Source organism: Rhea americana, unplaced genomic scaffold (assembly GCF_003343005.1).
Source record: "Rhea americana isolate MKP2758 unplaced genomic scaffold, rheAme1 scaffold_360, whole genome shotgun sequence".
Taxonomy (NCBI): domain Eukaryota; kingdom Metazoa; phylum Chordata; class Aves; order Rheiformes; family Rheidae; genus Rhea; species Rhea americana.
In genome coordinates, this window is record NW_028186491.1 from 155759 (window position 1) to 170582 (window position 14824).

The 14824-nt window shown below is 34.6% G+C and overlaps 1 protein-coding gene across 1 annotated transcript in view; it reads left to right on the forward strand.

The window, feature by feature from the left end:
* Nucleotides 1-747: 747 nt before the first annotated feature.
* The window catches only part of HDAC2 (histone deacetylase 2), a 19624-nt gene continuing 5547 nt past the window's right edge, over nt 748-14824 (forward strand). The window contains exons 1-10 of the mRNA XM_085312355.1: nt 748-753; nt 2255-2392; nt 2927-3044; nt 4008-4082; nt 4393-4531; nt 6806-6947; nt 10493-10585; nt 10697-10805; nt 12206-12346; nt 14161-14269. Of these exons, the coding sequence (XP_085168481.1) occupies nt 748-753; nt 2255-2392; nt 2927-3044; nt 4008-4082; nt 4393-4531; nt 6806-6947; nt 10493-10585; nt 10697-10805; nt 12206-12346; nt 14161-14269 (1070 nt within the window). The remainder of the gene's footprint in view (nt 754-2254; nt 2393-2926; nt 3045-4007; nt 4083-4392; nt 4532-6805; nt 6948-10492; nt 10586-10696; nt 10806-12205; nt 12347-14160; nt 14270-14824) is intronic.

Sequence of the window (14824 nt, forward strand, 5' to 3'; positions counted from 1 at the left end):
TGTTATTTTAGAAGGAGTTATCTTTCCTGGTAGATGTTATGGAAGTTCAACAATATGTTAAATCTATTGATGACTTTTTAATTTTATTTTAGTATAAACTGAGTGTTACAAATTAGGCACTCTGCAGTCTGTGGTACAATGTAAAGGATTTTTATTTTTAAATATTTTGAATCTGTTTAATTGATGCTTTTAAAGGAAGTGCTACATATATATTTGGGAAGCCTATTTAGAGTGTGCGTTTTTTTTTTTTTAAACATAAGGGCAAATAACAAATCTTTCTGTTTTTTCAAGAGAAACAATTTTAAATTTTCTGGATTTCTTATTCATTAACATTTTGAGTAAAATGTCAGTAATAATGACTATACCTGGTGCAGTAGTTAATACTGAAATGATGCATGTAAAAAAAGAAATTGTGGGAAATGCATAGACTGGTGGTGGTGGTGGTAAGCCTAAATGTCAAAATGTGTTTTGGAATGAAGGCACCTCAGAAGCATTGTGTGGCTGAAAGGTACTGCAATGGAATTACTTGTCTTTACAAATTCAAAATTGAATTTGTCGTTCACTTGAGCTCTTGTGAATTTGGAGCTTAACAGTAACTTCATAAAACAAAGTAGGGTTACTAAATGGTTAATTTTGATCTCCTAGTCATTTTTTTTCCAAGGATTATGAAAGTTACTTCTTAAACACCAAATGTAGAAAATATTGTTTTATAAAATATTGGGGAGAAAAAATGACTGGGGGGTAATGATGGTGGTATGTGTGGGGCGGGGGGATTGTACTCTATCTTGATCCTTTTGCTCTTAGCCTGGATGTGACAAAAATGCAGGGTTGATCTGTGTTGAAATAAATACCTGCAAGACTCAAGGTCCTAATAACTTATATGAAGTGCTAAACTTCCATTTAAATGCCTAAGTTAAGAGATAGTCTAGGTTCTCTAAAGTTCTTAATGTAATAGAAAGGTGCTAAAACCTGATTTCTCCCTCCCCCCTGCCGCCCTGTTGTGCTGTGATAGCTAAGAGCTAGATGTTGAGCATGTAATTTTTTTAGACGTCTTCGTTTCTTATCGTGTTAGGTTATATGTGCTTTCCCAAGTATCTTCACTCTCCCTGTCACTTCAAAGATTAAAAGTTAGATTTTGGAATGCTGAGACACTAATCTCACTGTAATGCTGCTTACTTTTCGTAGTAGTTGATGATGCTACAGCAGCCTGTCCTGTTGGCTTCTCCTTTCTGAGTTAGAGTTCATTTGCAGGGGTGAAAGTAAAAATGTTCTGCAGCATTTCTCCTCCTTACCTTTGACTACCAAAATTTGCAAAATAGTATACGGTTGTAATAACACAAGTGAAATGCAAATTTTCAGGAAACCAAAGTTCATTAACCCTACTTAAGGAAAGTTGATCAAATAGAAAAGAGCAACAATACTAGGCATGAATTTCAGAATTATCAAATGGAAGCCCATTGCCAGCTGAGAATACTTTTTAGGCTTCTTCGTATTTCCAGAAACATATGAACTGCTTGTTTGATTTAAAATATTTTCGTATTTTGGGAATGTCAGTGGTCAAAGTAGAGGCAGATGCCTTCCAATAGTACCTGAGTTAGGGAAAAAATCTTAGTAGCCCAAGATAGTGGCCATTCCTTTTTTTTTCTTGAAAACCTGTGTCAAATTTGTCACAATTGCCTGTGTAATCAGCTGGATTACAAGGCTCTGTAAACTAATGTGGATCCCTAACAGCTGGTGACTAAAGAATGTTTGTGCAAGTGGTTACAGCAGTGGGTCTGAAGACTTATGGACATATGGAGTGTAACTACTAGGATTAGTAGTTAAGGGCAGACCAATGGTAGCATTTTCTTAATATCATCTCTTACAAAACAGCAGATTTTACTACAGCCTCTGTTGTGGTATAGTGGAACAGCTATGTTATCAGTAGTTTCTGCTCCCCACTTCATTCCAGTTTTGTTTTCTGTTATTGTGTGTTTTGGTTCTGGCGTGCTATTTTCTTCATTCTTCATCTTGTAGACATCTTTGCTCCTCCACTGCTCTCTGCTTGTACCTTAAAGATCTGTCCTTGGCTTCTTTTTTTCCCCCCTCTGCTTCTGATGTACAGCCTTTTTATGGGCAGCTTGCTTTTCCTTATGACCTTTTTGAGATGGACAGTAGTCCGTTAGCTCTTTCTGGAATCATCGTACCTACTTGCTAGTCTTATGAGGATGATTCTTTGAAATGGGGACGAAAAGTTGTTTCATAATATGGGTAGCTATTAATTTGTATAATATTTACAGGTGATATTGGAAACTATTACTATGGGCAAGGGCATCCAATGAAACCTCATAGGATCCGAATGACTCACAACTTGCTGCTAAATTACGGCTTGTACAGAAAAATGGAAATTTATGTGAGTATGAACAACAGAATGTCCACTGAAACTTTCTATATCATTTTTAAAAGCTTCAACTATTCTCACACAAATAAGTGGAGAAACGTAGGCAGAAATGGGAAATACTTGTATAGTATTAAGAAATACAGCTTCTACTTTTTTACTCCCCTACCCTTCTCCGTTTAGAATTTAATATTTCTACAGAGCTCTTCTACGTAAAAGTGAAGCAATATTTTTTTAACTGATGAGAGCTAGAGATTGTTGTCCATATCTTGAAGTGAGGTAGAGCCCTAATAGAGACTTTGAACCAGTATATTTATGATAAGGGAGAGTGGAGAAAATCTTACAGTAACTGCAGAAAGAATTTAGCCTATTCTGTACTAACAAGAGAGTAGCCCTTGCTTTATGCAAAACAGCACTAATAGTGGTTTCATTTTTCATTTTTTTGAAGCAGATTAGATTTCTTTCAACTTCTATATCTGTTTTAGCCAACTGTTAACTATTTTTTGCAGCAGCWCTCTGATTATTTTTATAACTCGCTCTTGTTATCAGCGGCCCCACAAAGCTACTGCTGAAGAAATGACCAAGTACCATAGTGATGAATACATAAAATTTCTCCGATCAATAAGGCCTGACAACATGTCAGAGTACAGCAAGCAGATGCAGAGATGTAAGTGTCCATGGTAAACTAAATCTACGCTTCCGTATGTGCTTTGATAGTTAACATTGGTTGAGTATTTAGCAGTGTAAAGGTATGAATAGTGGAATAATGATGATACTGAATTTGAGAAATGCTGTAGCAAGATAGTTGTGCCTTTCTTTAGCTACACTAACCTGTGAGCTTTTCCACGAAGAGCAGCCTTATTGGCAGAAATAACTCTCTATGCTTATAGAAGGATTTTTTTATACCCCTTTCAGAGGATATATTTTGGAGGTGAAATAATACTTGCTCGAGGCCTAGTGTAACATTCAGCTTCAGTTGTGAGATGTTTGCAAAAGTATCTTAATCTTTTTCAATGCAAAATCTTTCTGAAAAATAGAAAGCCTTTTTGAAAAAACAGAAGTGTCAGTATGTGAAAATGTATTAGGTTGAAAATGGAGTTTGCGAGTTTGCTCACTTCTGTTGGAGAAAGGTAGGAATATACGTTATTCACTGCTCAGCTTTTCCATTAATTTATTTAATTTTAGGAATAGCTTCAAACTACCATTAGGAATATAGTTTAATAGTTATTTTATACATTTAAAATGCACTATTCTATGATGCTTTATTCTCCAAATAATTTTTCCAAGCAGTTTTGCATTTAATACAACCATGTTAGTCAGCACTTCTTCCAAAATTGAAAACTGATCTGGTTAACTCTGTGTTAATGAGTAAATAAGGCTTCCTGTGGAAACTTTAAAAATACATATGTATATTTTGAGATCTCTGTAGATGATAAAACTCAGTTGCTGGTGAAAGCTTTATTGTTAGGAGTGTAGGCATGTTTGCATTAATTTTGATATTTAAAATCTAGCTTGACAAAAATGAAAAAAGTAATTAAAATACCAAATGAGTTATACATCAGTATGAGTTATCCATGTGTATAATACTTCTGGTTTGGTGGTTTTGAGAAGTCGTACTTTTCTTTCTTAGTTAATGTTGGAGAAGATTGTCCTGTATTTGACGGCCTGTTTGAATTTTGTCAACTGTCAACCGGAGGCTCTGTTGGTAAGTATAGGTTGTCTGACAGATATTTTGTAGCTTTTATTATATTTATGTCAGCAACTTAAAGCTTTGATAGTGATATCTAAAAGTGGAGCAAATACTGAGGGATTTTTTAAAAGAAACATGAAGTTCATCAGTTACTTACCAAAATCTGATATTCAGCAATCTGTATCTTGGAACTCATGAGATCAGTTCTTTGAGTGGGAGTTTTAATTATTTTAATAACACCATTTCCTGTTACAAATTTAAAGGCTTTCAGTGGCTTCTAACTGCATTTTCTTTCAATTTGTATGTGTGTTTATTTCTTTTACAGCTGGGGCGGTAAAATTAAACAGACAACAGACTGACATGGCTGTTAATTGGGCTGGAGGACTTCATCATGCTAAGAAGTCAGAGGCATCTGGTTTCTGTTACGTCAATGATATTGTGCTTGCTATCCTTGAGTTACTGAAGTAAGTTTATAATAGAAACAAGATAAAAATTATAGAAAGTATCAAACTCGAGTATTTAAATGTTTAAAAATATGGATTGAAATTAAATACTTCAGAGTTTTCATAGCCTGTGCTTAACTTGTATAGTGCTGGTTAATAAAATCCCAAGTTTGACATCAGGAAGTAGCCTAAGCTAAAATACAGACAAGCTAGAAAGATAACTAAGAGGAAATAGGTTTGAAACAAGTTTTGTTTATTGTTGTTTTTGTTTATTTTTAGTATGTCTTTACATAGAGGGCAGTAAACTTCTGTATCTTGCTACTACAGGAGGCTAAGGGAGGCAGACGGCAAAAAACAGTTTCAAAAAAAGATTAGACATCATGGACAAGAGGTCTGTAAATGGATATTAAGAAGATGAAGCAGAGATGCACCTTTTAAGCTCCTTGATGCAGTAATTGTAGAAGGTGGGGGAGCAGAGAGTTTAAAAAAAAGCTTCAGAAAGTAGACAGACTTGCATGCTTTCTGTAAACAGCATCTCATATTGCTACAGATGGGGACAGAATTGTTAGATGGATCACTGATTTGACCCCTGAGGACAATCATGATGTTCTTAAGCTTTATGCGTACTGCAAGGTGAAATCGAAGATTTTTGCAAGGACAACTGTCTGTTTTAGTGGAATCTCAATGTGAGATTGGCTAAACATTAGAATGTGCTCTGTCAAGTAAAATTAAAAAAAAATATAAGTGTATTATATGCAAGCTTCATATGCTCTCACTTTCACCATTAGGGTTATTATCACTGCTCACAACTGTACACCCATTTGTTTGTCTCAGAAAGCCGATTTGCTTTCTTTGGTTTAGTAACAGTGGCTCAAAAGATAGGAACGTTTAGCGAAGGTGATACATTGAGCTTCCCTGCATTGTTATGTGAATAACATACCTTATAACAAAATAAAATGTGATGTTGTGCCTGCAAAGTAAAAAAATGATGAGGGAAGAAGTAATGAAAAAGTAGAACTAACTTGAAGCAGTACTGCATCAATAAAATTTCAAATCATGAGTATTACTTGTACTGCTTAAGGGGATTATATACCTTCTAATAACACATACATCTAACTAGTTCTATTAAAAAAAAAAAAAAAAGACTTTTAAGTATTTGGTTTTTTTGAATAGCATACCTCAGTCTTTGCTGGTGAGAGAAGAAAGCATCTCTAATTTGGAAGTTTTCTATCTTATAAAAAAAAAAAAAAAGAAAACAAAAAGTTGCTAAGGACATGGATGTGATAATATTGAGACATCCCATTTAATCTACTGAATATATTCAGGGTCTGTTCCTGCAATCTAACCAAAGCAAATGGTTGGGTGTTATGCAGTCTTGACTCTTGTGAGCTGTGTATGGGTGAAGGAGAGAAACTTGCAGACAGTTACATAATCTGGAGCTATCAGAAACTATCTTGTTGAGTGTCTGGTCAAGAGAAAAATCTTAGCAGCACACCTGAAATTTATGACTGCTCAGACTTCATATTCTACAGTGTTATGTAATAACATGATGAAAATGTGACTTTCTTTGTCTAACAGCATAGGATCTAAGGGATATTACTGTTCAGTTCCCTGGAGTTTCAGACAACTACTTCTTTTGATACCTCTCAAACAGAGAATTGTCTGAAAGTTGTAGTATTTAAGAAAGTATTAAGCAGTAGCATAATAATTTCATGCTATTAGAAAATGTGATATGATTGGAAATAGGAATGGTATCTTTACAAGTTGCAGAGATAAGGAAGGTTTTTGGAAAGTTAGATATTAAAGTGGTAGTTCTTTGTGGGCTTATGGAATACGGGTTATGTCTACCACTGGCACTATGATATTTGAAAAATTCTTGAGAAACATACATTGTAAAAGGTGTTCTGGTGTAGAATACCTCAGTAATTATTGAGGTGGAAAGAAATGCCCTGTGAAGGGGATGAATTCAGCAGATCTGAAGAGCGAAGTGGTGTGAATAAAAAAACAAAGTATAACTACTAATCAGTGAGACAACTAGGTTAAGTATTGTGTGCATTAAGTATTTCTATTTCTTGATTTTGGTGATACATTTATTTTCTCCATTATCTAAACTGTAACGAGAATTTTAAGAGAATGTGAGAACTTTACTTTTGATAATTTTTGTTAATCTGAGATTTTTCTTCTTTCTAGTTGTTTTTCTGTTTTTTTGTTTTTGTTTTTTTTTTTCCTGAAGTGTCAGTATATTAGGAACATAGAAGATAAAGGTGATTTCTCTTACGTGATTTTCTTTTTTAGGTATCACCAAAGAGTGTTATATATTGATATTGATATCCATCATGGTGACGGTGTTGAAGAAGCATTTTATACCACTGATCGTGTCATGACAGTATCATTCCATAAGTACGGTGAATATTTTCCAGGCACAGGGGACCTTAGGGTAAGGTTAAATGTGAAATTTCATTAGGTAATGAATTTTCTCTTACTCTCTTCCTTGCAGATGTTGTTTTAGTGCTTGTTTCAATAGTTATATCCAGTAATAACGTATCCCAGTAAAATTTCAGAAAATGATATGTTAATCTGGAGTGGTAGATTTGTTGAGAAACCTTAGAATACATACAGGACACCTGGAAGTAAACTCACATAGAAGTGAATAACTTAATCACCCCCCTGCCTTCTGGTTAGATTATCTGAAAGTTTAGTTCAAATATTTAATTAATTTAGTTCACTTGGATTTTGGAAACTTCTCTAGGATGACGTTATGCTATATAATAAAAGTCCCTGTGTTTCATCTCTGCAAGTATGGTGAAAAGTAGCTGTTCGGCAATACTATGATTTATTTCAAATCTTGAAATAACTTTATATGTTAAAGACTTAGTAGTCACAAAGATTCGCTTACAACTTGAATTTATTGTGTTATATTTCCGTAGTAGTGCAGTTGGCCCCTTCTTGGAATATTTCTTATATTGTAATGTTAATGATTTGCGTTTTTACAGTGCTCCCTCCYGAAGGATGTCAGTGTGCCCCTCAGATGGTTATGCACTTAACCATGTAGCTAACTTGAGATAGGGAACAATGGGCTATGAAGAATTACCATTCAAAATGTCATAGAATCTCTGGCAAAGCAGAGAACGGAAACCAATTTTCCTGGCTCTTCATGTTTATTTTAAGTTAGTCATTCCTCATGTTAGACTTTAGTCCATTAAGAACAGGAAATTGTCCCATTTCACAACTTTATAGAATATTTCCAAGTGTTAAGATTAATACCCTCATGGCTTCAAACTCTGACGTGTAATCCCTTTGATCACAGGCACTCCCAAGATAAGTCATTCCCCTGATCATGTTAGCAACTTTGTACGTTACAATTAGTTAATTATTTGAAAATTGATTAAACATTTCTAAAAAGCTGAAGACCTACAAAAATACTGCGTTGTGAAGGAATTCACTATTTCCTAGCTATCTGGTAATTGGTAGAAATTAATATCTACATCTCTTAAATCAATTTACCCAGAAATGTGTGCTTGTGGTACCCAGAGGATACTGCAGTGAATGGTGCTACGGTATTATTTCAGTTTAGTTGTCGGAGCTGAATGTTACTATGTTTGCTAGATTTTCTTTCTTTTTTCTTGCTAGAATTCCTTTCTAAATTGATTTAAGTAGATATTGGATTGGGAGTTGTGTGACTTTAACTTTACTGGCCACAAGGTGGTGCTGTTGTTTCAAACAAAAAAGAACGATTTAAACCAGGATGTTTATAATGACAAGCAGTTGTTGTTGAATTTGGCTGGATTTTTTTTTTTTTTTTTTTTTTTTTTTTTTTTTTGAGTTAGATATCTTGGCTTTTTAGAAACAGCACTTCCCGTTGACAGAGAACTTTATGGACTCTTCACCTCACCACACCCAGGACAAAGAAATTTAAAGATGCAGAGTTGAAATAAATAGAAGATTATTGTGTTACTGGGATTTTTTTTAGCATAGTGTCAGTGACAAACAGTACCTCAGACATGATAACGTTTGTTCCATGCTGCTGTGTTTGCTGCTAGCTAGTATTTTGAAATGAACATTGTCTGCATACAGAGTTCAGCAGGTTTTGTTGTGACTGTTGCATTCCTGCAGAAAGAACAACATTAGCTTTCTCTTATGTCCAGAGCTTGCAAAACTAACTGAACTAAAGGAGAACCAATGCTCTAGAAAGATCTGGTGTTCATGCTGCTTGTTTCTGCTTAATTTGATCTGCCCTCCCTAATTATTTACATCAACTTTAACTGTTAAATCTTTGTTCTTGTCAGTGAGCGCCTCTCAAGCWTCTTTCTGTAATTCTTTATATAATTGGTGTAGTTTACTGTTCAGATTATGGTCATACTTGCTTGATGCAGGAATAAATCATTTATCAATTGATAACTTTGCAGCTTCATCAGCTTATCTGATTTCCAAGGAGTTTGTCTAGTTCAGCTGCATTTGTCCATTTTTCTACTGAGTATATTGTGCAGTCTGAACACTTCCAGGACCCTTAGTAAGTTGTTTGACTTTCTACACATCTTGGACAACGACAGCACTGATCTTGTCTGTCTTATGCCTACATAGGTCAGTTGAAACTCTCGTGCAAGATTGAGACACAGGTTCTGTGTCCTTTGAAGATTTGGCAACTGCCAGGATATTATACTGTTTCTTTAGTGTTTAGAACCAATACAAGTATCAGTTACAAGAAAACATATACTGAGTAGCTCTAGTTGAAGAGCAAGTATTCCGTTTAATTAAAAATTGTATGAACATTTGGCTTCGTTATGTTTCAGGCTGAGGTGGATTTAGCAGGTTTTGCATTTGGAAAACAAGGCATGGTCACGTCAGAATAACCAATGCCTGAAAGCACAGATATAGTTTGTTTTGGGAAGATGGGAGATTCTGGATTATTGTCATGTTCCAACTCGGACAAAGATGAGAGTTTAGCAGGAGTCTTCAGCGTCGCTAATTCTGCTATCCTATAAAATATTAATACTTTACTGGAAAAGAGAAATGTCAGCATTTAATACTGTGTTCTACCAGAAGTGATAAATTACTGCTCTAGTCACTACTGAAGAGGGTTTGTTTAAAAAGGGGGAAAAGTCTGTGACCACTTCAATAGCTAATGTAAGAAGTTAAGTATTTGTATTGCTGGGTCATCCTATTGGGAACTTGTACTTTTTTAAGGATGTTGGGCCTGAAGTGTACCCTTTCTGCAGAGTTGCCATTTGATCATAGATTAAAGCCAAACTGAGTGGATTGAGTCTTCCCCACTGGTCCCTTATTAGTGGCAGACAACTGCATTGTAAACTTCTTGTGACTTGGTGATGAGCCAAAGGGAGGAAGTGGGAAGGTGTGGCATCAAACAGAAGTGGAAGGAGTCAGGGTCAATTCAGACCATTTTTTGCAAAGACTTTTTACCTCTAATCCATATGTTGTCCAGGAAAGCCAGTAAGATAGACTGCTACGATTCCTGCCTTGTCACCTCGTGGAACTGAGAATGATCTGCAAGTTCAATTTTGTGTTTTAAAAGTCTCAATTTCTCTAAGGGCATCTACAAGTAGCCTCTGCTTGGTTCTTTCTTCTCTCCCTTTTGCTGCAACCAGTTCTTCATCTAGTATTTGGAGAATAGTTTTAAAGATCCTCATAAATCTAAGTCTTCTGTACAGTGTCAGAAACATGCATCTCACGTTGCTTGTATCGGTTTCTGCTTGCCTGCTTTTTGGGCTAAACCAACTAATGATATTTTGTGTTAATTCTTTGAATTCGAAAATCAAATGTACTTTCTGCAAATCTAGTGTTGGCATACAATTATACTTCAAAATGATTTTATGGGAGAATGGGAATCAAGTAAGATACTTTCTATCCTTTCCCCTTATGGACGTTAATGATGCAGAATAGCTCAACAAAATCTTACAGACTTTTCCATAATATTGTTATGTATGTCTACACTTGTAATAATGCATTTGTCATCTTTGCTTACAGGACATTGGTGCTGGAAAAGGCAAATACTATGCTGTCAATTTTCCAATGAGGGATGGTATAGATGATGAATCATATGGACAGATATTCAAACCAGTGAGTGTGTGGTTTTTGTTTTTCTTTGKTTTTTTTTTTCTTTGCTCTATAGAAAGATACTGGTTTCATTTGTGGCTAAATTAATGACTTACTATTTTATATTGATTATAGATTATATCCAAAGTAATGGAGATGTACCAGCCTAGTGCTGTGGTATTACAGTGTGGAGCAGATTCATTGTCTGGTGACAGACTGGGATGCTTTAATCTTACTGTTAAAGGTGAGCAGAAAAAAATGCTTTTGAACTTTTTTGTCTGTAACTTTTTATTTGAGAGAAATTTCTGATCATTGTTATGATTAATCACCTCTTTCTTTTTTTTACTGTACAGGGATAGCCAAAAGAAATTCAGAGGTTGCCTCTTTTCTTTCTGTCATCTAGAAAATTAAGGAGTTTGCTTTTCCATGTTCTTCATAGCCACTCAGATGACTTGCTTTCTTGTATGTTCAGGTTTTCCATAGTTTTAAGCAAYATTCTGGAACGCGAGGATGACAACAGTAGCCCTGCTGCAGCATTTACTATGATGGACAAATAGTAAAATTTGTGCGTCACTTAGTAGGACCACAGATACTTAAACATCAGACATCTTGTTGAACATAAACAGCTAGTACTGAAATGAGAGTACTGATTGCATTGTTAAATTTGTACTGGTGTTTATTAAACTGATCTTTGTTAATATTCATTCTTATTTTCTGTAGAACTTGATTGATTTTACTTTTAATCACATTTTTACGCAAAAGGATGATTCTCAGAATTGGGAAGAGGTGTTAATTTATCAAACAATGTAAGAATTATTTAAGTAATAAATTGTTAAATGTATGTTGGACTGCTGCTAAACCATGAATCCAACTTGTCTGAATCATTCATTTTTTTTGTGTGGTTTTTTTTTTAGTTTTTTTTTAAGTGAGACTATTAAGAACTTTTTAGGCAAAAAGATGCAGTAAGTATCTCTTTAAGTGTTTCAAGGTTCTTTTCCTGTGGACAAGGCTACTTCAAGTGGCAAGGCTGCTTCAGAATACAGTTCAGATTTTTTTTTTTTTTTTTTTTTTTTTTTTTTTTTTTTTTTTTTTTTTTTGTCTTACGTACTTTGAAAATGAGGGGAACTTCTATCTCCTACAAACATCTTTCAGTATGCTGTATCTCCCTGGACTGTGTGCCGTCTTGGCACTCTTTAAACAGGGCTTAGCAACTTCTAATATAGGTTCGAATGTGGAAGTAGGAAGGATCAGCTGCTGATGAGCTATTTTTGCTTTTTCACACTTTGCATTTAACTGATAAACCATCCCAGATTTGTTACTGTATATTGATATCTATTATAAAAAACAAAAAGCTAAACATTGTAAGAGAACTTCAGAACTACTATTATGGGAGACTATCATACAAAATCTCTGAAGACTTCTGTGATGGATAAAGTTCTGTATATTTTATATATTTCTTATTTGTAGATCTTGAATTGTGAGATAGTGCTTGGCTTTAAGGGGAAATGGTTCTGTTTTGCTTGAATTTAAGTTTTTCCTTGATTTAAGTATGACTCTATATGACGAAATAATATTTTCATTATATAGAAATTTCATTTTCTTCAATATTTTACATATATTTCCAAATCTTCTTGTTTGTGACAGGTCATGCTAAATGTGTCGAAGTTGTCAAGACTTTTAACTTGCCATTGCTCATGTTAGGAGGAGGAGGATATACTATTCGTAATGTTGCTCGATGTTGGACATACGAAACTGCTGTTGCATTAGACTGTGAAATTCCTAATGGTAAATACTAATCCTCAAATTAATGTTTTTACTAAAAAATTGTCATGGGAAGATTTAAATCAACTAGTAGCAAATATATTTTTTTTTTAATTTATTTAAGCCTTACTAAAAGCTTTAAATGATTGGAACACTTCCTGGAAATTTCACATTTTGAATTTTACAAAACTTTGTTCATAACTGATTTTAACATGAATACTATAAGTACTGTGAAATATGTATTGTATTTTTCTTGTTACCTGAAACTATGGAGTTGACTTGTGTAAGTCAGGTACTACAGACTTGGCAATTTTAAGAAATGAGTGAATATTCAAGTGTCCATTTCACATAGTAAAACATAACTATTTCTTCATGCTATCTTTTGACCTAGAAGTAACCCTGAAAGTGTACTCAATTCAGCTCTTCTGTTCTTCTGAATTTTGGCTATGCAGGCTCTCCTAAAAACTTAAAGCCAAAAAAGTAATAGTAAAGTTCTTTGAGATACTTGAATAGTGAAGTGATTTCTCTGAGGAAGATCCCTGAAGATTCTGTACGCCTCTATTTCTGGCCAAATGTGCTTCTGGCTGTGTTTTTGGAATGCTTTGCTATAAAACTGGTATTTGAACTGGTTTGTTGCATCAGTCATTGGCAGTTTTCATCTTGGACTGCAACATTTACTGATTAAAACCTTTTGCTTTTAATGTATCTCTTGCTGGATACATGTTGTTGCTGTCTGACTGCAGTGGAATTCTGCTTGTCGGTGACAGCAGAACATTTGGACGCTACCTTTCAAGAAGCATATTTTACACTCTGTCTTATATACTTTGTCAGCCAAAGGATTTGAAGAGAGTAGTATTTCCTTATCTTGAGACATCCCCTCCCCCCCCCCATTAGAATGTCCCCTTCCAGCAGTGTATATGAAGTATGTTTTTTCAGATTGCTCTGTGTGAGTCTCTATCCTTGGATCTGTTCTGAGAAAGAAAGATTCATTTGCTATTACAACATTTAGAAAAGCACTGTTCTACCTTCTTTATATCCAGCTAACTGAATCTCCTTTTCTGTAATCATCGTAACTAAAGAAACAATGCAAAGCATTCAGTAAGAAGTGGGTTTTGGTGTCATTTAATTCTTAGAGATTCTGGGGTTTTTTTGCCTTTTTTCTGTTACCATATCTGCAAAGATACGGTCATATTATATGTAAAATGCCACTAACTTCCTGGTATAAAGGCTTTATCTACTTCATTTTGAGGATTGGATGTTCCAGTCAGGGGTCTTTTATCTGTGAAAATGCAGAGGCAAGAAGGTAGTGGGCGAAGGGGAGAATTTTTCCCTGAAGTGCCATATAGTGGGTTAACATGAGTATTGACCTAGCTGCGATCTTCAACCTGGTAAAACATACATGTTTTAGTAAGAGGATATTCTGAATGTCTGATTTAAACTTTTCAGGCTGGATTAACTTTGAAAGTATCTATGAAGAATCATAAATTGATTTCTTCCCCTTCCCTCCCTTCCGTTGCCCTTCCCCTAAAAGAGCATTTTTATGAATCGTATCAAATTTGTTACTTGTGGTGTTTTAGCATGTATTCTTGTGTGATTTCAATAGAATTTTCTTTTGTTCTTTGTATTGTGCCAATAAACTGAAATTTACCTATTGGATAACTTAGAGGAAAAACACTGAACAGTTCAAGAAATACTTAAAATCATTATTGCCTAACTGGATATTTCAGGTGGCTGAATGCTTTGATAGTTTTCTWATTAAAGTCTTGTCATAAACACTGATGTACACAAAAATTTAAAATCTCCTTTGGGTCATAATTCTCTTCATGCTTTGGTTATAGAGTTGCCGTACAATGATTACTTTGAGTATTTTGGACCAGACTTCAAACTTCATATTAGTCCATCAAATATGACTAACCAGAATACACCAGAATATATGGAGAAGATCAAGTAAGTATTCACTGCTTTATCTAACAAGTAGGTCACATGGATGACATTTCTGCAGTTTTGTCAGCCACTTTTAAAAACTTASATGCATTGCTCTTCCAGTTGAACACTAAAAATAGGTACAGAAAAGAGATCACTTTCTTCTCTCAAAAGAGGGACTTCTAAACATGTTTCCCGCTTCAACAGCATGCATACCCTATGAGTATATGCTTATGAAATAAGAAAACTATAAACATGAAAATTTGAGGCATAACCTTTTTTTTCGCCAAAATCAAGAGAGATGTCTATTTTACTTGGTTTTCTGTTCTAATTSTTCATAAGGCTTATCCTCTTAGGAAAGAAACAGGTGTGCTCTAATGAGAGATCTGAGAATTAGAAGTCCTAATCATTTAAACATAAACTATCATTTTTTTGTCAGCTGTAAAAAATAAGTCATATGTGAGCCTGGACATCCAAAACTGTGAAAAGATAATGATTGCAAGCTATTGATTATTGTGGTTCAACAAGACATTTCTTATTGCCAAGCTATAGATGGTGTGGGGGAAGTTTTTTTTTTTT